This window comes from Zootoca vivipara, chromosome 3 (assembly GCF_965207765.1).
Source record: "Zootoca vivipara chromosome 3, rZooViv2.hap1.1, whole genome shotgun sequence".
Lineage (NCBI taxonomy): Eukaryota > Metazoa > Chordata > Lepidosauria > Squamata > Lacertidae > Zootoca > Zootoca vivipara.
In genome coordinates this window covers 40060840-40083452 of record NC_142586.1, presented here as the reverse complement: position 1 = coordinate 40083452, position 22613 = coordinate 40060840, and the positions used below count along the sequence as shown (strand labels likewise).

At 41.9% G+C, this 22613-nt stretch overlaps 1 protein-coding gene across 1 annotated transcript; it reads left to right on the top strand.

The window, feature by feature from the left end:
* Positions 1–6909: 6909 nt before the first annotated feature.
* Positions 6910–21637, top strand: AKIRIN2 (akirin 2). The gene is made up of 5 exons (XM_035109427.3): positions 6910–7552; positions 18301–18441; positions 19219–19368; positions 20615–20686; positions 20957–21637. The coding sequence occupies exons 1-5, from the start codon at positions 7348–7350 to the stop codon at positions 20965–20967; spliced, it is 579 nt and encodes a 192-aa protein (XP_034965318.1). The 5' UTR covers positions 6910–7347; the 3' UTR covers positions 20968–21637.
* Positions 21638–22613: the final 976 nt, after the last annotated feature.

Here is a 22613-nt window from a genome sequence, read left to right as displayed (position 1 = left end):
TGCAAATCGCCCTTCTCGTCACTGCACGTCGCGGCACACCAGCCAGCGTCTCGCGGCACACTAGTGTGCCGCGGAACAGCGGTTGAGAAACGCTGTGTTAGTTGGTCACAGTTGAGTGGTACAAGAATGGCTTACAGAAAATAAATAGGTTGGTACTCAACCAAGTTTTACACAGAGTAGACCCATTCTAATTAATAAACATGCCGGGGGCGGGGGGAATATAAATAAATAAAAAATAAACATGACTAAGTTATGTCCATTGATTTCAGTGGATGTACTCTGAGTTGAATAGATTTGATACTTTACCTAAAGCTTGCCTAATGAATTAGTGGTATAAGTTTGTGTTGATTTTAATGATTGAATCAATGTTTACTGGTATTTTGAAAATGCCAACAAAGTAATCTTCACACCTCAAACTTGACCAATATTTATTTTTCTTGTAGGTAACTTGCTGATATCTCAAAACATAGCTATGAAGTAGTGATTGCTAAAGCCAGCCACATAGTCTTAGCCTCTCTTTGTTGTCTTCCTTGACATTTGTATTGTATACCAAGACTCTACAGATCTTTCACACAGCATTTTCAGGCCACATCTGCAAACCTTTTTTAATAGTAAGATTTCCTTAGGCATCTTAAGCAGTACTAAGCCTGCTTATAAACGAGCCTGCATTGTTCACTCATCCCATCTCTTTGAATTATATACTGTGTGTTTATAGTAATCCCTGAAGTCTCAAGCAGGGAGGCACCATACCTCCAGGAGCAGTGACTCAACTATGGTTAGACAACAAGCCAGATCAACAAAGTAATAAAGATGAGAAAACATTGTGTTCCTTTCATGAGGGATACATTTGGGAGGGGAAAATCAAGTCAAGTACAGTGGTGCCTCGCTAGACGAATTTAATTGTTCCACGGGTCTTTTCTTATAACGAAAAATTCATCTAGCGCATCCCATAGGAATGCATTGAATTTTTTTGAATTTTTTTTTGCCCATAGGAACGCATTAATTGAATTTCAATGCATTCCTATGGGAAACCGCGATTCGCTAGACGAATTTTTCATAAAACGAATTCGTCTAGCGAGTCAAACCTCCACTCGAAAAATCCTTTCGTTAAGTGGAAATTTCATTAAGCAGGGCATTTGTTAAGCGAGGCACCACTGTAAAAGGGTTATGAGAAGGGGTAGGACATGCATAGCAAGGAGGCAAGAGTGTGTAATAATAATAATAATAATAATAATAATAATAATAATAATAATAATAAATTTTTAACAAAATAAGAAAATTCCTTCCAGTAGCACCTTAGAGACCAACTAAGTTTGTCATTGGTATGAGCTTTCGTGTGCATGCACACTTCTACAGATACACAAATACACAAATACAGATACATAAATAAAATTTTATTTATACCCTGCCCTTCCCGGTTCAAAAACCCGGGCTCAGAGTGGCTAACAACAAGTTTAAAACACTTAATTGTAATACAACATAAAGCAGCATAAAATACAGTATAAAAGCATGAATAACAATAAAATTCAAGAATCAATTTGGGGGAAATCCATCCAATAAACATTAGATAGTCACCAGGGTTAGCTGGCTAAATTAGACCTACCATACTTGGGCAAGTGAGAAGACCAAGGGAGAATTAGCTGTGGGGTCCCAGAGCGGGTAAGGAATATGGGAGTAGATGGGACAATGAAGCTCTATGCAAGAGAGGCAAGTCTTCTGAATTTAGGACTTAGTACTTGGGAAGGAGTGTTTCATGCCTTTTGATAATGCTCTGAAGGTGGCAGTATTTTTAGGAAGCTTGTAAAATCAGTGTTCATCTGACTGAGTGGCTGATCCACTTTCTTGGCTTGCTTAGAATTGGGAGACAGATTTCCTGAGAGACTGGTCTGGTATGGCTAAAAAAATAATAGGTGTCCCCAGACACAGATACATTTTCAAAGCACTACATAAAATTAATTAACAGTGCAATCCTGCCCGTGTCTATTCAGAAGTAAGTTCTGCTAAGTACAATGGGGGCTTGCTGCCAGGTTAAATGGCACATGATAGGAGCCTAAAGCAAAAAAGCAATCCATAGCATCTTCCATCGGGCATGATTAACAATGGAAAAATTGCTGCAATGCTCACTGGTTTTTCATTCTCAGCTTTAAATAGCACAACGTTGTGCATTTAAAGTCATTTTTCAATGTCTCTCCCCAAAAGCACCTGTGTGAACAAAGACCAAGAACTCTGTGTTCTATCCTTGCCACTGTTATATTTTAAAATGCTGAGTTATGGTAAAGGTTGCCTTCGGTTGTCTCATTTTAATGGTAAGTCTGTTCTAGTCTAGAGAGCAGACAGAGCTGATTAATGTATAATAACGGAAAGGGACACAGCTTCCTTCTTACAAGGCCATAAGTGAATCTGAAAGCTTTCCCCCACTTTTACAGTGCAATGCTATGCATGTTTACTCAGAAGAATTTGGTGGGATCTGTTCTCAGAAGCGTGCATAAGGCTGCAGTCCTTTTTATCCTTCCCAAAGGCCTGATGAAGGCTGTTTATACTAGTGCATCTTGTTGAACTTTGACAAGAAATACAGATTGTCCACAACCACTACTTTAGTATGCTTTCCAAGTATCACTGCTAGATTTTTGCAAACATTACATCTCTATATTGTAGTTGCAGCTCTATAGTGGGCTTATTAATTAAACAGACACCAATCCTATTATTATTAATTTGAATATCAGGTAGTTCCCACAGCCCCATCAAGTTGAAGCTTTTAGTTCTAAATTCTTTGCAAACACAATTGGAAAATTATACAAATTTAAAGGCAGAAATTGCCTAATATGGTTTAACTACAGGCAACTCCCCATTTGTGCAGGGGTTGCGTTCAGCAGGATGAGCATAAACTCGTAAATATGTGGTGCCGAAGTGATCACGACCTCGTGATTTTGTTTCAACAAAGAATATCTTAGACATAACTTTGGAGTTACTTGTGGCACCAAAATGTAAGTTTTCCTTTGAGGTCACATGTGCATTACAAATGTGCCTTACATGGCTCAGGACCGCAATACCTTAAGGACTGCCTCTTCTCATATCAACCAACCCAGACCCTGCGCTTATCATCAAAGGCCCTTCTCTATGTCCCCCCTCCCTGAGAGGTTCAGAGGGTGGCAACACAAGAACGGACCTTTTCTGTCATAATTCCCTGTCTGTGGAATGCTCTCCCCAGAGCATCTCTCCTGGCGCCATCATTACATTTTAGCTGCCAGGCAAAAACATTCCTCTATACCCAGGCCTTTGGCCATTAAATAAGCCATGCCCTGTTAAAGGGGGAGGGGAGCTGTTATTATGATGCTTGACCTCACCCCCAAAGACTCACTCCTCCATTGCCTCTTGAGACAGATGCCAACCAATGCTGTCTATTGCTATGCGTTATGTTTTTATTATGCTCCTTTTTATGATGGCCTTTCATGGAAACAAATAAAGCAGTACAAAAATGACTACCGTAAATAAAGTGTTGTTAGCACCCCAATGAAATTACACTTTGTCAGTGCAAGGCCAAATCCTGGCCTTTAGCCAGAACCTGATACCTGGACATGTGATGCTAGAACATGTCTTAACAATTCAATTGATTGAAGAATAAACCCATGTGAACAATACTTGGAACTCATCAGTTACAGCCAGACCTTCTTTGGCTAGCACAAGGTTGATTCAGACAGGCTTGTGCTTGTGTAAAGGGTAAATGGTAGCTGTGCTTCTTTGAATCCTAGTCTGCACACTGGCAGGAAGATGGCTTGTGTATGTCACATTTCCACCTGGACTTTTGCCTCCCCTTGGGAGTTCTGTGGGAGTGGTGTGGGAAACTCCAGTAATGTAGGAGATGGGGTATCTAAATATCACTGTCTGCGATAGTTTAACTCTGACAGTGATCTCGTATGGATATTTAATATTTATACAGGGAGCTAGAAAGGGGCATCTGCTGGCATCAGGGCTCCCTCCACTGGCATTAGATGCCAAAGGCCAAGCTTCCTAATCTCTAAACATATTGTTCATATTGCTCATCTTCTGTATTCTTGCCATTAAATGATGAAATAAAATCAGCTGCTCAAGAATTGGTGCAATATTTAGTTGAGTATTAGACCTTGCGGTTCAGGACTAATCATGACCTACTTACTGTTTCCCCAATAATCAGTGCTTACACACCATAAAATAAAAATCTGCTAGTTTGATAGCTCAGTTGGTCAGTGTGGTGCTGATAATGCGATGGTTGCAAGTTCAGTTCCCATAGGGGACAGCTGCAGATTCCTGCATTGCAAGCGGTTGGACTAGATCAGGCATCCCCAAACTGCGGCCCTCCAGATGTTTTGGCCTACAACTCCCATGATCCCTCGCTTACAGGACCAGTGGTCAGGGAAGATGGGAATTGTAGTCCAAAACATCTGGAGGGCCGAAGTTTGGAGATGCCTGGACTAGATGATCCTCAGGATCCCTTCCAACTCTACTATTCTGAGTTACAGTGGCATGGGTAAGGTAAAGGGACCCCTGACCATTAGGTCCAGTCATGACCGACTCTGGGGTTGCGGTGCTCATCTCGCGTTATTGGCTGAGGGAGCTGGCGTACAGCTTCCAGGTCATGTGGCCAGCATGACTAAGCCGCTTCTGGCAAACCAGAGCAGCACACGGAAATGCTGTTTACCTTCCCGCTGTAGCGGTACCTATTTATCTACTTGCACTTTGAGGTGCTTTCGAACTGCTAGGTTGGCAGGAGCTGGTATCGAGCAACGGGAGCTTACCCCGTCGCAGGGATTTGAACCGCCGACCTTCTGATCAGCAAGCCCTAGTGGCATGGGAGAGGGAGGGAAAAATGTTGAGGGGGGGGGGCTGAGCTTAGTGGCATGGGAGTCCCATCCCTTAGTGGCATGGGAGAGGGAGGGAAAAAATGTTGAGGGGGGGGGGCTGAGCTAGGATCTGCTGGATCTCGAGTCTGCCCCATGGCCACCTCTTGAAAGCATCAAGCCCGATCTGGGTCTGATTGCTGTGCCAGCTCCAGGCTTGCCACACTGCCTTCCAGCCTGGCTGGTATGATACAACTGCAGATGCACCCCTATGTAGTTTGCTTGATTTGAGAAGATTTAGTGGCCCTTTCCATATTCCATTTCAGAAAACCATAGGTCTTTCCTTGAATAGAATGGTGGGCAAGAACCAGGAAGTCCCTTAAAATGTTTTCCCCAGTTTAAATTCACTACATGACCATGGGGAAGCTTCTTACTCTCTCTCATAAAGTGGTATGTTGTTGTTGTTGTTTAGTCATTTAGTCATGTCCAACTCTTCGTGACCCCATGGACCAGAGCACGCCAGGCACTCCTGTCTTCCACTGCCTCCCACAGTTTGGTCAAACTCATGTTGGTAGCTTCAAGAACACTGTCCAACCATCTCGTCCTCTGTTGTCCCCTTCTCCTTGTGCCCTCAATCTTTCCCAATATCAGGGTCTTTTCCAGGAAGTCTTCTCTTCTCATGAGGTGGCCAAAGTATTGGAGCCTCAGCTTCAGGATCTGTCCTTCCAGTGAGCACTCAGGGCTGATTTCCTTAAGAATGCAAAATAAAAAAATTCCTTCAGTAGCACCTTAAAGACCAACTAAGTTTTTATTTTGGTATGAGCTTTCATGTGCATGCACACTTCTTCAGAAGTTCTGAAGAAGTGTGCATGCACATGAAGGCTCATACCAAAATAAAAACTTAGTTGGTCTTTAAGGTGCTACTGAAGGAATTTTTTTATTTTGCTTCGACTCAGACCAACACTGTTACCTACTTGTTCCTTAAGAATGGATAGGTTTGATCTTCTTGCAGTCCATGGGACTCTCAAGAGTCTCCTCCAGCACCAGAATTCAAAAACATCAATTCTTCGGCGATCAACTATTCAGATCAAAATGTTCACTTCTCAACTGCAATATAGGGACAATAATTTTGGCCTACTTTTCAGGTTTGCTGTATTACTGAAAGAGTCTTTGTAAAGTGTGATTAATTGTTACATGCTATCATCTTTTCCAGAGTAAGACTGTAGGTTCTATAATCACTCACTAGAGCCTCAAAACAAAGTGGTGTTTCTGGGGTGGGGAATCTGCTGCTCTTGGCTGGCCTTAATTCAAAGAAATCAATTTACAGGCACACCATGGTTTTCTATCTGTATAATTATTAATGCTTTTGAGATTCAAATGTTTGTTTTCACATATATTTGAATTTATTTCAGTCACTATTTAAATTCAAACATTTTTAGAGCTGTATGTGTGATTTATTTCCTTTAATACAAAGTGTCGTCTAGAACGGTGAAGCTATTAGACACGAAAGTTTTTTCTTCCCACCCCACAAGCTGAAGCACAGTTAAGAACAGTATTATAAATGCGAATCTCTTCCTTTCGGGGATTTTTTCTTGTTCTTTCATTCATATATCTTTCCCCACAATTTACTTCAGAGTTTCAGAGATAGCTGAACGAAACGTCCTTTCTTCTGGACCAAGTGTTATTATGGTTGATGTTATAATTAAGTACCATCAGCCATTTATAATTTCCGTAAACTAAGCTCCTTTCCCCGCTGCCCGGCTCCTTTCCTGCTACTCCCCATATTAAGAAGACCGCTTCCATTCCTTCACCCCGTTTCACTCGCATTCCTGAGGTACAGGGTTCTCTGTGGGGATTTAAATTCCACCCGGAAGTCAAGTCCTTAGCGCGAATAACGACGGGAAACGTAGTCCCCCGCTCCCCTCCTGCGCCCTTGCATCAAACGACGGGAGGTGACCCTGAGAGAACCACAACTCCCCTGAACCTTTGCGCCTGGCACCACCCCCGTGTCGCGCAGGCGCGTCGGCGAGGGATGGTTTTTTGAATCAGCGGCGTTGTTATTGACGCCATATTGCTGGTGTGGAAGAGTCACAGAGGCGCACGGCACCTACAGCCGCGGCTATCTCTCGTCATCGGCGGCCTCAGGCCGGGTAGCCTCCCGTCGTGCCGCTCCCACCGGCCTAGACACCCTCCCGGATTCGGCCCGGGGAGGATTTTCCGCGGGCGGAGCCGACGAATCCAGCCGAGCCGGGCCGAGAGCTCCGGGCCGATCCCTGGAGACGCAGGCGGAGCCGGCGGCCGGCAGGCAGCAGAAAAGCCCAGGAGGCGCGTAGCGGTGGCGACCCCGAGCCTGACGCGGCGAGGCAGCGCCTGAAGTGCCTCCTCCGCCCCCCTTCTCCTCCGTTCCCTCCTTCCCTCCCGGTCTCGTCAGCCCCTTCCGGCCCCGCGCTCTCGCTCTCTCGGTGGCGAAGGCCCAGCCGGCTCAGCTCCTTCAGCCCCTTCGTCCTCGTCGTCTTCTTCCTCCACCTCCGCCATGGCCTGCGGCGCCACCCTAAAAAGGACTCTGGATTTCGACCCGCTCCTGAGCCCAGCCTCGCCGAAGCGGCGGCGCTGCGCCCCTTTGTCCGCTTCGGCGGCCGCCGCCTCTTCCTCCGCGGCCTCCTTCGCCTCGTCCCCGCAGAAATACCTGCGCATGGAGCCTTCGCCCTTCGGGGAAGTGTCCACTCGCCTCACCACAGGTAAGCGGGGCCTCGAGGGGCGCTTAGGGCGGGGCACGGCGGGGGGGGAAGAGACTCTCCTCGGATAAGGGGAGAAGGCCGCCTCCCTTTCTTGGCTTGCTTTTAATGAGTCCGCTTGGCTTCTCCCCTGTCTCCCCGCTTTCTCTTCCCAGCCACCTCCCTTCTCTACCCCCCCACCTCCCTTCTCTACCCCCCCTTTTTCCTCTCCCCCCCAACCTCTTTTGGCTTCGCTTTCGCCGCGGAGTCGGCACAATGGAAATGGCCGCTCTCGCCGCGGTGGGGGCGGGGAAGTGGCAGCGATACGGGAGAGGCCGCAGAGAGGGGGTTGATAATGGGGCTGAGCCGGTGTAATGGGCGAAGAGGGACGGGGAGACTCAGCCCCGCCGGGCTGCGTCTGGGAAAGGGGAATTTCTCTATTCAGCACTGCACCTTCCTCCCCACCCCCACCCCCCTTGGGGGAGAGAGGGCTGCTTGGCTCCTTGTCGCTTGACGGGGGTAATTGTATGTGTGCGGAGAGAAAGAGGAACCGAGAAATTATATCGCGAGGGAGGCGGGATCTTGGCCGGGAGAAATATCTGTGTGTCTCTTGTCTCTTTCTCCGTCTCTTTGCCCTTTCTCTCCTCCCCGGTGCAGGCGATCGATTTGTTGCAGCCATTAAACTCTTGGGCGTATGGTGCCTGAGCCGAGGCGGCCGTGCCTCCGCCTTCCCGTTCAAACACCGGGGGAGGGCAGGGAGAGGGACGGAGCGGGGGCTATCATCAATCACCCCAGGTGGACTGCTTGGGCGACGGCAGGGGCCGGTTCCACGATAAGAATTGCATTTCTCTCCCCCACCCCACCCCCTTCCAGTATTGAGCCGGGTATTGTTCACGTCTCCGCGGGGGCTCAAATCAATAAAGGCGTTCTTGTAAGAAGCTGTAATAAGGCAGTGGCTGTTGAACATTTCTTCATAAGGATGAGAATGCATTTTAATGTCACATCACTAGAAATGTTAAAGTGATAACCTGTCTCTTCTTCCTCCTGCACCCCAAGACCTAATGAATAAATTGCAGGATCAGGTTTCATTGAATTACACCTCTGAAGGTATTTACATGGTTTGCCCAGAGTGTGGATTCCACTAACTGATCTATTCGAAATCATATTCCATAGAGTTCATCCTCCCCCAATCATTTTGATGTCTTCACCCCCTCCCCCAAGTTAAGTAATTAATGAATGTTGGGACCATTATCTTCAGTTTATTTTGCATATATGGATGTGGCATTTGGGTCGGAAAATAATATCTGAGAGAGCAGGCATAGTAATTTGCTGGTTATTATTAAACTTTCATTTCCCAAGAGTTTCCCAAGAGTACTATATGTTTTCATATAGTAAGAAGTTGATCTGTGTAAGCAACATTAATTACAGAAATATGAATATTTAAATTAGCCCTTAAATCTTCCATCTTGGTATGTGTACAATAACTTGCTTCAAATTATGTTGGTCTTCCCATTGTATAGATAATTTCACTTGTGAGAGATTATATGCCGAAATGTCTGGGACCATAGCCATCTCCTGTTAAACCCTGGTGGACTACATTTGATTTGAATAGGGTTAACAAAGTATGGTAGTTAAATTAACACCTTTCTCATTAGTAAATTGTTAGTGGAGCATGTATTCAGGATTGCAGTTTAATTTGAATCATAAAGTAGCTAAACATTGCTAAATGTGTAAGCAGGAACCAAGGTTGTGTTAGTTAAATGCTAACATTTATGATTGGTGACTTCACTGGAAGTAGAAGTAACCATGCAATGAATATTTAATGTAAATGTGGGTTTAAAATTGATTTAGTGATGTGAACAGCTGGACATGTCAAGGAGCTGCAGTTTGAAGGCATTAGTGGTTAGGAGCACATATCCTGTTAAAAGTTCAGTGCTGCTGAAAAACCCAGAAAAAAGTATAAAACTAGGTATTGAAACACTTAGATGAGCTTCCTTAGATGCTAATTGGGACTAAAGACCAATAATTCCACATGCAGGTCTGTTTCAAAATTATTTGGAGATTTGTCTTTCAAAGGTATTTACAGGTAGTTTTCAGTAAATCTTCACAATGTGGGCCTTCTGTGTAAATTCTTATGACTTTGTTCAAATTGTCATTAATAACTTGGGGATGAAATAACCTACATTTGTAATGTCTTACTCTACAAGAAATACTAGTGCTGCATGGAATTTCTTTATTGTATGTTTCCGGTTTCAGAAACAGGCATGTGCTTAATCTAACTAGTCTGTAAATTAAAGCATGACAATAAGGCCTCAGATATGTTTCTGTTCTTCCATGCAAGAGGATGAGTGAAACTTGTCTATTGATGAGTTACAGTAATCTAGCAAACATTAGGTTATACTGTACTAATTTAGCAAAAGATTTAAAAGACCAGGTAGCACATCAAATATTCCTATATGTACAATTCAAGAACATTGAACTGTTAAGCCAGTTAAGTAGACTTTATTACATAGGTGTGATGTAAGGATTGGTTGCAATGCTGTCATAATGGGATGTGGGTTTGGTTTATTTTAATAAGCATTGATAAGGGTACTAAATACCTTTACATTCAGGAGACACCCTGAATGACTAGTGTTCTGCAATGTTAGTTGTTGCTGGTCCTGTTAAGGGCAACAAAGTTTCATGGAATACCTCTCTTTTATACAAAACACAGGAACCACTTGTGTGTTGCCATCACTAGTGGCAGTACTCAAGTGATCTGGGTTTTAGTGGAAATTTTTTGTTGCCCTAATTGATTGAAAGCTGACTTTGTGTGTTTTTTTGACTTAAGCCTTAATTTTTTTTATTTTAGATCATTTCTACCCTGCCTTTGTGCTCCCAAGGAGGGATCTAGATCAGAAACATGACAACAAAAACACAGTATTTTAATTAAATAAGTTAGAACTGCAGCATGAAAGGGCATCTAACAACTAGGACAGTCTAAATACATCACTCAGCAGGAAGGCTTGTTAGAACAGATTGAAATCATTACTGCTCTCTTAAAACTTAAAACATCAACCTCTTTTAGAGGGGATTTCCATTATCTGAGTGCTGCCACCAAGAAGGCTCGCACACTTGTCCCCAGCAAGTGCACTCCCAGAGCTAGTGGAACATAGTGCAGGTAGATTCATAAGACAAAATATAGGAGAAGTAGATATGGGGTAGCAGAAAGATAATGAAGTGCTAACTGCTTGTCACTACCGGTAGCAGTGGCCTCCATGGTTGATTTTTCCCATGGGTCAGTGGCCCTTAATATGAAAAGGGCTTTCCACCACTGGCTTACTTGGAAATTATTATTACTGCAATTCTGGCATGATAGCTGAATGACATATAATTCCTTTGCATTATTTATATTTTAATAAGTGATATGAAAGCATTGTAAAGTATTAAGTTTCAGCGTGCATGAAGAGTTATGCAAATAAAATACTTTGTCTATGAATAGTCACATGAAAAAGTTAATTACAGTACAACTTAGATTTTAGATTTAAACTAGTGTATCCATTTTAGTTGGCCGATTTGAATTTGTATTATATTCATTAGTTATGTTACTACTTCTATGAATGCATTCTTAAAGTGGATTTTTTTCCCATTGAAAAATGTAACAGTAGGTTTTTCATGTATTAAAATGTTACTACCCCACACCATCAGCTGCATTGTACTGGGGTCGAGTTGCTGCATTACCCCAGCAAGAGAAGTTTTGACCTTATATCAGTTCTGTCATCTTTTCCTCATTTCTCAGAGTTGCTGTGTTAGCATATTAGCTCATGCATCAGACTGTAGACTAAGTAATCTAATTGGCCATAGGAATTGGTTTGTTAAAACCATTCAATGTACAGCACTTCATGTCTCAATTTCCCCCTGAATTTAGGAGGTTGGATCTTGAGAAGAACAGTGGACTGGTGCAATGAGGTGTTCTGTCTCTCTCCCCCTTCCACCCTCTCCTCCCCCCTCTCCCCATCCTTACCCCTTGCACACACCCAAGCTGTTCCTGAGGGTTTACGGAGCTGCTTAGAATGGGGCATACAGGCTTGTAACAGGATGAGGAAGCAGAAGAATTACTGGGGTACATTGCGCAAGCAAAAAAAAAACACCTTTCTGTTCACACAAGGCATGTTTGGATCTATGCCAACGTAAACATTGATTTGGGCCAATCATGCTTAATTAAGGAAGAAAATCTAGCTTTGGAGTTGGTGGGTGTGTCACTAAAAAAAAGAGCCACCAACTGTTTTGAATAGGTAAATAAGTGTTCTGTTGGTAGGAGAGGAGAGGGGAAACATTCAGAGTAAATATTGTATCAAAGAGTTTTAAACATTGTTTGGACAGCTGCTGTGTTGCTGAATTCATGCTGAATTGGCCTTTTCTCTACAATTTTTCTACTTGTACACGTCTGAAAGAAATTGCATATCTTAAAACCTGTATGACAAAGATGTAATTTTGGTGTGCAGTGTATTTACTTGGAGCAATCATGGTGGAAAAAGTACTTTTTATCTTGGGGAGCTATAGAGGTTTTCCCATCTGGGAATTTCTAGCTAAGTTTTGGTTAAATGATCTGTTTTTACATCTAGGTTTAATACCAATGCAGATACCTGTAGCATTCCTGTTCATAGACTTTAATATAAAATCCAAATAACTAAAAACGTATAAGATAACTTTCCATAGTAGCATCTTGATACTAAACTTCTGTCTGGGCTTTATCAGTAGAGATTAATGTTAAGGAATCACATGCCTGCTCCTTCAATCTTCTACATTTGAGTGGGAAACCTGTGGCATCCAATTGTTGCATTGTCCTCAGCCAGCATAGCGTGATGGGATTTGTAGCTCAGCAACATTTGGAGGGTCATAGATTCCTCAGCTCTATACTCACTTACCTGGGACTTGCCACACTTTGATTGATGTCTGGTAAGACTTGTCTGTCGAGATGTCCTAAGATTGCATCTCCATAGAAAAAAATGTCAGTCAATCATGCAGTCTAAAGAAGTTACAGCCCAGACACAAATTTGTCACCTTAGTGAAAACTAAGTCACAGTTGTAGGTGAATAGATGCTTAAAACAATGCTATTGTAAAAAATTTTTATAGTTGGGTCATCTGGTATGTAATTTCCGACTTTGATCAGTGCTAATACTCCTCTTAAGGTGGTTCACATGTTAGTGCAGGGGTCAGCAAACATTTTCAGCAGGGGGCCGCTCCACTGTCCCTCAGACCTTGTGGGGGGCTGGACTATACTTTTTTTGGGGGGGAATGAATGAATTCCTATGCCCCACAATTTGCCACAAATAAACCCAGAGAAGCATTTTAAATAAAAGCACACATGCTACTCATGTAAAAACACCAGGCAGGCCCCACAAATAACCCAGAGATGCATTTTTAAGAAAAGGACACATTCTACTCATGTAAAAACACGCTGATTCCCGGACCGTCCATGGGCCGTATTTAGAAGGCAATTGGGCTGGATCCGGCCCCCGGGCCTTAGTTTACCTACCCATGTGTAAGTGCCTATTCATCACTTTATGACCTGCTTGCATGACAAAGCTATTCTAGACTGAACAACGCACTTGCCCAGTCATATTGAACACATACTTCCTTAATGTTTATACATTTAGATGCTATTAACGAAGCGTTTGGAATATATGTGTTATAAGACTTTGGGGCATTTATCCAATAAGCTGCTAACCATAATAATTTTTTATGTGAGAAAATTAAAATATGACTTCATATGATATGAACCATGCTTATCCTGCTGTGTCCTTTCTGAACTGTGCTACATATCAAACCACAAATATGAAGATGGCAGAGATGGTACAGTTGATGTGCTGGTATAATGTTATCCCTAAGTTACAGGAAGAGGTAACACTAGTGAGAACTTGAGAAGCATGTGGATATATCAGTGGCAGCTTTCAGTAGCCTTAACATTCCAAACATTTTAAATATCTTTTATATCTCAGTGTACCTGCAAACCATGAGAACTATTATTAGTACTTTTTTTTGCCTTTTCTGTTTTTCCTCTTTCTATGCTTAAAAGAAGAAGAAAAAATTCACTAACCCAAAAAGGAATTTTTTGGGTTTATGTTGCTAGTGTGAACAAGTTTGAGTTTGAGCCCACCAGTTAAAGATCAGTATTATATAATAGGTTTTGCTGCCATGTATTCAGTCCATATTCAGTGGAATGCTCTTAGTGTAATGGAAGTAACAATTATTGTTGCATCTTTCTTCTATTGTTTAACAGAGGTTATTGAGCCAGAGTGGAAATGTGAATATAATCTGCATTATTCTTTTGGAAGATTAGGGGTGCAATCCAATGTGTGAGAGGACTTCCACTTTTACACTTGGGCTTTAACTTCATCTGCTGCCCCCTGCACTCCCCCAACCCCCCTGAGCAGATTTTGAGGGCATGCGGATGACTTCAAGGGGAGAAAGGAAAGTGGAGTCTTGTTGCGCAAGCAGCAGTCCATTTGGCTTGCACATGGACAGTTTTGGATTAAACCCTAGGATTTACTGCTTAGCAGAATCTTTGGTTGGGGATTTCCCAGTTCTGCCTGTTTTGGGGCGTTGGGGTGGATTATTTACTTCCTCCTCAACCTCTGAACTATTCTGTTCATATTATGCTATCATGGAAAATAGACTTCTGTCTGTTTTTATTGGATCAGCACAATTTGAAGTGGTAAAACATTGAAGAACTTAAAGGAAGATAAGAGTTCTTAAGATGGAAAACTAATTTTCAAGATTTCTTTCAACATAAAGTTGGTCACCTGAACCTTAATCCAACAAGGGCTGATCTGGATGCTCTGGGTTGCTCCACTGAATGTGTTAAGCATGTGTGTGTGTGGAGACTCCCCCGTAACCCAGGACTCTCATCAGCACATAGTTTCCATTGCAGCACAGGTCTTTGAATGCACTACCTGCTGCTCCATTTGTGGTTATGGTAATTTCTTTTTGTGTTGGGGCTCTGATCAGTGGCAGGTGGAACCTCTGGATCATTGCTGTTGATATGCATACTTTTTTCTTGTTTTCTTGGCAGTGCCTTGTTTAAAGTGACTAGCTTTTGAACTCCAGGTTTTTCAAACCCAGCAGTGGTGGTAAATCTAAACTCAAAGATAATCATAATGGTGGTTCTCAGCATTTGAATGTAAATACTGTACTTTGTAATTCCTTGACACTCAAATCCAATCTAAGATTTTTGGCGGTCCTGGTTATTTGTCTTAGATTTATTTGTGGCTACAGTTTGTGGTTGGTGAAGACAAAGCTTAACCACAAGCCATGGTTCGGACGACATGGTCAGGCAAACCTTGGTGTAGCTCAGCATGGTGGCAAAAAATAATAATGGAAAAAGAAAGTGTTTAGAAGCTGGTGGGAGCCTGCATGTTCCCACTAAGCCATAGTTTGGGGTAGTAGATGTGAACTAGACTCTGAGCTTTATGGCTAGGTGGGGGGTATTAAGACCTGGTCTCCTAGGTCTTACTCCCAACATTCTTATCCACTACACTACCTTGGCTGACAGTGACAATATCTTGAGTACTTTGGGCCTTGTGTCAGGAATGCTACCATGACATTGAAACAATGCTTACAGTATGTCAAGAAAGTAAGTATGGAAATCGCTAACAATTTAAAAATTGGATTTAAATATTATTTAAAAAACATTAGCTTAAATGCGACATTGAAAGTGAATATGCTTTAGTGATAATTTACTGTATGAGAAGCATACTCCAAAGATAGAAAGAATGTAATATTGGCTATTGAAAAGGACTAGACTACTGGAACCAGCATTCTACAGCCTCCTTTGGTTTCTGCCTTCATGGCATGATTCAGAGATGCTTGTTAACTGTTCTTTAGATTACACCTTCTTTTATATCCTGTCTGGCTTTCTGGTTAGACCAGGCATGTCCAAAGTCTGTTTCGGGGGCCTAATCCGGCCTGCTGGTTGGTTTAATCCGGCTCCTGTGGCAGCTCAACTTCAATCCTAAAAAAAAGGTCAACTTTGCTCACTTCATCAAATCTGGCCCTCTTTGGGAAAAAAATGGGCACCCCTGGGTTAGACTAATGCGGTCTCTTGATATTTTCTGTGTAGTGTCCCAAAAAGTGAAAATAGACAGTTATAAGTTTCAATTCTTCTACATACATGTATTAGCTGACTTTTTTCAAAAGCAATATACAGTGGTACCTCTACTTACAAATGTTTCTACTTACGAATGGAGCTTCGTCCGCCATCTTGGATGCGGTTTAGATAGGATTTTTTCTACTTACGAATTTTTAGATAGGGTTGCTTCGACACAATTTTCTCCCAATGCATTCCTATGGGATTTGACTTACAAATTTTTTCGACTTACGAATGTGCGTTCGGAACGCATTAATTTCGTAAGAGGTACCACTGTATGGATTTTTTTTTATTTTTTTAAAATGGGAACAAATACTGAATGCAAAAGGGGTAGTTTTCATTGTGAGATTAGGCATGGATTCAATCTATTGAAGGTTTAGAAAGAGTTAGGGATTCAGATGCTAAATGTAAAAAAAGCAAGTTTCTTAATGTTAACAAAACAAGCATTCCATTATTTTATTTTAATTTTTGTCACTAGTAGATGCTTGATAGGTTGAACTTCTCAAATCCTGCTCTTATGAAGGTTTGGCTAACCCATGTTCCTCCAGATGTTGTTGGGCTACAACTCCCATTTTTAACCACTGCCATGCTGGTGGATTTGGGAGTCCCAACATGTGGTGGGCCACAGGTTAGCCACACTTGCTGTAGACTGGAATGACTATTCTAATGTTTTTTATCACATTTTTGTATTGGATTAGATTGTTATAAGGTGTACATTCTTTGTTTCTTCAGCTTGTAAACTGCCGTGGGTATAGTAAAATAAAAAGGTGGTATACAAATTAAGAGAAATGGATCTATATTGTACTGTATATCTTAAACTGGTTTGAATCCTGTGCAACTTCACTTATTAGCTGAGGTGTTGAAGATACTGTGCTGGCTTTCTACGAGAACAGATTTTTGCTACTCTTTCATTGTTGCCTTAGCAAAGTGTCAGGTTTCATCTTATACGACTTTATAGCAGATACGGAAGTTACTGTTATTCTATGATTTTTAGAGTGAAATAATTATTTTTTTCAAGTACCATAATGAGACAACCATCTGGGAATGTTTCCAAGGTTGGACATGAGCAAACGCGCCCAAGTAATGGAAGTGACTTTGTATATTTACTCAGTTAATATTTGCAAGCTGTCTAGATGAGGCAAAGAGGCTACATTAACTGCCTTAAAGGAGATGGTAGTAATATACCCCACGGTGTCTGGCATGCAGAGAATTTGGGCAATCTAGATTGGCTTATGCTGGCAACGAGATATATCTCTACAGTTGGATGAATTCTGACAGGTGTGTGTGTGTGAAATTAAAGGTGGCATGTGCATCTTGGTGTTCTGAGTTTACATGTGGAAGTCTTCCCTGCAAGACGAAATTGGAGGGGTGGGGAGAGAGAATCTGCACTCAGATTACTCCTCCCCCGCCAGCAGTGTTGGAGATGCATTTCTGTAGAAGTGCTTGCATAAGATTTAAGAAAGATGCTTCCCGGCAAACATTTGCTTCTTCTGTGGATACCCCTCTGCATGGGATAGAGGTGAAGCGAGGAAAAAGACACAATCAGTCTCACTACATTTGCCCCACAACGTAAGTGCTGTAGATAGGGCTGGTTACTTTCCCCTTTTGTTTATTTCCAGTGAAGTGCAGGGAAGAGTGCCGATCTGTAATGGAGAGCATGCATATTTGCCCACCAGGCAGCAGTCTAGAGAATATTATTGTAAGATCGAGAGAAGCCATAATGGAAGGGGATGGTGCACATTTAAACCAGTAGTTCATTCAATGTACAGCAATATTTCAGAAATGAATTATAACTCATACAGTGATGTACGTTTTTAATGGTAATACTTGGTTAAGTTTAATGAGATAATGTGATGCATAATTATTCAGATCTAGTTTGGAAAAGCAGCACAGATTATTTTGCATATGTGGCCCAGTCACAGAGTCAGTATGCAGGAGGGTAGAAATATCACATCTACAGAAATAAGGAGGTACTGACATGTTCATGGAACTTGTCCTTGATTGTCTAGTACCTTTAAAGCCGGACTAAATCAGGGAGATGGAATGAATGTAGCTGCCACCAAATCTGTCATGGAACGATGGTTCGCAATTTAACGCGTGTGACCTGTCATTTTTCTCACTATTCTTTTAGGAGAAAGTGGAGGTCATAGTACCCTGGTAGTGGATACTAATGACTTTGGGTGGAGTGCAACTACTGAGGGAGCTTTGATTCAGTGTTCCTCTCTGCTATCAAAAGGGGTGTGGAGGCAAGTTTTGCTGATTCCCTCCCTTGCATTCCGCCTTGCTCCAATCTCCAATCATTTCCCTTTCTGTTAACAGGGACCTCTGCTAGATGTAACTATTTAGGTCCCCTACCTGTTGCTGCTTAGGAATTTGCGTGGGCAAGAACATTGCTGGGGTTTATAATGCAAATTTTTTATCTTTTGTGGTGCATAAATTTAACTTCTTACAAAGTGTAATTCATTGAAAATTATTTATATGCTCCTAATGTTTTGACAGAACTGTATAACCATACTTCTAAGATGCATACCATAGTAAATCAGCACCTATATAACATTTATAGTCAATGTAACATGTTTGGGTTTTGAAATCTTTGCTAGACTAATAAGCAGAAACATAATGAATATGTTTTCCTTTTTCTAGAGCAAATTCTGTACAATATAAAACAGGAGTACAAACGCATGCAGAAGAGGAGACACCTAGAAAACTTTCAGCAAACAGATCCCTGTTGTTCTACTGATGCACAGTCACAAGCATTTCTCCTTACTGGACCAGCTTTGCCAGGTAAAATTTTTAAAGTAAACTTGCATAACATTTGATAATTTGGATCCTAGGTAAATTACGCGTCTCACTGTGGAAAAAATTCTGTGGAAGGAAGAGTTTTATTTGAAGAGGAGATAATACTCTGTTAGTATGAGGAGTGGAAACAAATAAGAGCATATTCATAAGAAACTACCTGCTCTCTTCCAGATATATCTGGAGAGAATATACTTTTAAATGGGCTGTTGCCCACCCTTTTTGAAAAGGGTACCAAAATTTGAGTATAAAATAAGAGTGATATACTATATACCACAGACGGGAACCTCATTCAGCCTGAGAGATTTTAACGTGGACAGTTTTCCAAGGGCCACATTCCAAGGGTGGGTGGAGCAAATGACAAAACAAATAAAACAGGACAACATACATGCTGCCAAGGCAGCAGAGATTCCTCTGCCTGACTTTTAAGAGTAACTAGCAAATGGGACATCAAGCCATATTTTATATGTTTGCAGACAAATTACCTTGTGTATACTCTGAGATGTTGCCAACACATATTGTTGTAAATAATCGACAGGCACTTAACATAGACTGTTGTCTTCAAAAAGCCATCATAAATTTACACACTTAAATCTATGGAAACATAAAGCACAGTTGACTTAGCTTTGGATTGTGACAGAGGTTGCACTCACTGGTCAAGAGTCTGATCCTCAAAACAGCTACTAGTGTATTCTATGCACTCATCAGTAATTAGGAGGATCTCTAAAATATACCTTAATTACCTATGAAAATACTTTTTCATAGGTACTTCATCTGCAGCATCATCACCACTGAAAAAAGAACAGCCCCTCTTTACTCTCAGACAAGTTGGAATGATATGTGAACGCTTGCTCAAAGAACGTGAAGAGAAAATCCGTGAAGAGTATGAAGAAATTTTGACCACAAAACTTGCAGGTATGACAAAAATAAACAATGCATGAAACTTGCAGTAATGATACATTAGTCAGTAGTGAGCTGTTACAAATAAAGATCTGTCTCCTGAGTAATAATTGTAGCCAAGTTCTTGTGAGTTGGCTCTGTCTGAAGAAGGTAGGGCTGATCCTGTTCCTTTCAATTTTCCGCAATATATTTCTACTGTAGCATGGGAAGGGATCCTCCACGTGTTTCTGGACAACAGCTCTTATCTGTGGCTATTGACCATGCTGGCCAGGACTGGTGGGAGTTTGTGTCCACCTTCTGGAGGACCTTAGGTTGCCCACCCCTGCTGTACGATGGCAGTCACAAAATGATTACTAACCAAGTTGTATTCCTGTACCATGATGCTGAGCGGCAAAAGTAGCTTGGCTTGGCTGAGCCGCTTGAGTTCTCACATGTTGCGCTAAAAACATTCCCAACATAAATTCCCATCACAATTTGCTCTGGGCTTTAGTTTAGGTTAACTGCCTGTGTAGAAAGCTGATTTTGGATTTGATGATCCTTTGCCTGCTTTTAAATGATGACAATACTTAGACCTGATAATCTGCTACTTTACTGGCAGATGATATCAGGGCATGAGTGTGCTGGATGCCACCTGTTTAGTCCACAGTATTTTTACCCACATGTAATGATGAGTTTTTATACAGTTAAAGGGAGGATGTGAGGCCTTCTCTGACTTCCCTTTATTACATCTAGACAAAGTGCTACAAGGGATAATAAGTCACCAGGTAAAGGGACCCCTGATCATTAGGTCCAGTCATGACTGACTCTGGGGTTGCGGCGCTCATCTCACTTTATTGGCCGAGGGAGCCGGCGTACAGCTTCCAGGTCATGTGGCCAGCATGACTAAGCTGCTTCTGGCAAACCAGAGAAGCACACGGAAACACTGTTTACCTTCCCGCTGTAGCGGTACCTATTTATCTACTTGCACTTTGATGTGCTTTCGAACTGCTAGGTTGGCAGGAGCTGGGACTGAGCAACGGGAGCTCACCCTGTCACAGGGATTCGAACTGCTGACCTTCTGATGGGCAAGCCCTAGGCTCTGTGGTTTAACCCACAGCGCCACCTGTGTGGCGCAATGCAGACAGAGCCAACTGACACACAAATAGAGTGTGGTGTACTTAGTGTGAAGTGCTTCCTTTTTCCTGTACTGGCTCTGTTATGTAGAGTCTGTTCAAGCAATTGTTACATTTGATTATTCAATTGGAATATTCCTTGCTTATAGAACAGTATGACGCATTTGTGAAGTTCACGCATGACCAGATCATGCGACGATATGGAGAACAGCCTGCAAGTTGTAAGTATTTTGAGCTATTGCCCATGTTGTTGCAGAGAGACCAGCGCCCCATCCCTGAGCATATTGGGAGTGGGGAGCCACAGAAATTGCCTCCATTTCTTATGTTGGGGGGGTGGGGGGAATTCTGTGAGCAGAACTCTGCTCACTGGAATCTAGGATTCACACATTGGCTTTCTGTATGCTGAGGCAAGTTGCAGTTTAGTGCTAGAGTTTGATTGTAGAATTTTGTTTGCTGTTCTCCCTCATGCAGTTCTTTCTTTCTCTTTTCAGATGTTTCATGAATCATGTTTTCTGCATATGTGGGCAGCCCTGAAACCCCGTTCTATTGTTGCAAGTTGTCCTTTAAAGACTTGCAACAATGCCATATTCCCCCTTTCCCCCCCTCTGTATACACTGGTTATTTCAAGCTTTTGTCAGTGGCAACCACTCTTATGCAGCAACTGGTTTTGGAGTGCTCCCTGATGTCAGTACCACCTGGATGTGGACCTTTGCTACCTGTTAATACCAGTGGTCTCATTTGCTGTATCATTACAATTTGGCTTATGTTAATAAGTTTGAAAAGTAAAAGGATTAAAGCTGGTGTACTAGAACTCTGCCCTTCACTGGTTGTGTAAATAAAAGTGTAGAATGACACTTCTGACTGAAGTTAGTGTGGTTTTCATAACTGTGCACTGCGATGCTATATTCACAGTTAAATTAGAATGTAATTCCTGGACAAATTTAAAGCAAATAGCCCACAGTACTGCCTATGAAATAGTGAAGGAGGGCATTTCTGTATTCCATGACTTTTTGGGGGGTTAAGAATGGGTTTATATAATTTCTCATTTTTGTAGGTTTTATTTATTCTATCAGTCTTTAACAAATGTTTATTGCTGCAATTTTTCAGTGTATCATTGTTTTACTGCCCTTGTAGTACTGGAATTTAGTTGAAGAATAAACATTTACTTCTAACCTGTGTGTTTGAATATATAGGTGGCATTTTGCCACCATTTGGATAAAATAAGTGAAACTTTGAGCAGCTGATAGCTCAGGAAGAAGCGACCAAACTAGAGGTTAAGAAAGCTTCCTTTTTATAGTCAGTTGGCCTGCTGCCAACTGTGATGCAGACTTTCAGAAGCTGTTAACTTTGGGGATGACTCACTGAACCTCAGAAATCTGAGATGAGCCAAGGTTCCTTTCTATAAGGATTTTGGAAGAACCTGCCTTCATCTTTTTGGAAGATTTCCTTGTCTGAAAAACTGCTCACAAGTACGTAGAAAGCACTGCCAAGAGGAACATATTCCCCTTTTAGAAGGTATGCTATTCCTGTTTGAATCAATACTTTTATCCAACTTTTAAAAAAGCATATTCATAGCTACTGTGGGGGACTGGTCAGCTCTGAACTAAAATTTCAAGACAAATTGGTGTGATTTGAAGGTTTCATATTTTTGAGTCAGACTGCCATTAATACAGTGTTTCAGTTCAATCAGGAACTCTCAAGATTCCATATGGCTCTGTAGCCTCAGAAGGGGTGGATCATACTTGTATAAGGTGTCAAATTCTGGCATAAAATGAAAGTTAAACCATACTTTAAAGGTGTGCTGCACAAAACTACTGTATGCATCTGCCTAAAATTTACAAAGCTTAATTTGCTATGAATGAGCTGCTGTATCTGCAGATTTCAGGCACTTCTGTGAAAACATCTGGTGCACACTCCTAATAGCTACCACACATAAGTAGCCTTTTAACTTTTAAGTATGGCCCAAGTCTTTGTATAAACTTCTTTTACTTGGAAGTAATCATTGCTTTTGCTACCACAGCTGCCAAGAATTAGCATTTTCAAGCTGGGGGGACAGTTAACATTGAGGATTCTTAAAACTTCTGGATTAAAATCTCTGATTTTAACTTGAAAGACATGACTGCTCATTTGGCTTGCATTTCAGTCTTT

Coding starts and splice junctions, on each gene's coding strand:
- AKIRIN2 (XM_035109427.3), top strand. CDS start 7,348: ATGGCCTGCGGCGCCACCCTAAAAAGGACTCTGGATTTCGACCCGCTC. Junction 7,553..18,300: donor GTCCACTCGCCTCACCACAG/GTAAGCGGGGCC, acceptor TCCTTTTTCTAG/AGCAAATTCTGTACAATATA. Junction 18,442..19,218: donor TACTGGACCAGCTTTGCCAG/GTAAAATTTTTA, acceptor ACTTTTTCATAG/GTACTTCATCTGCAGCATCA.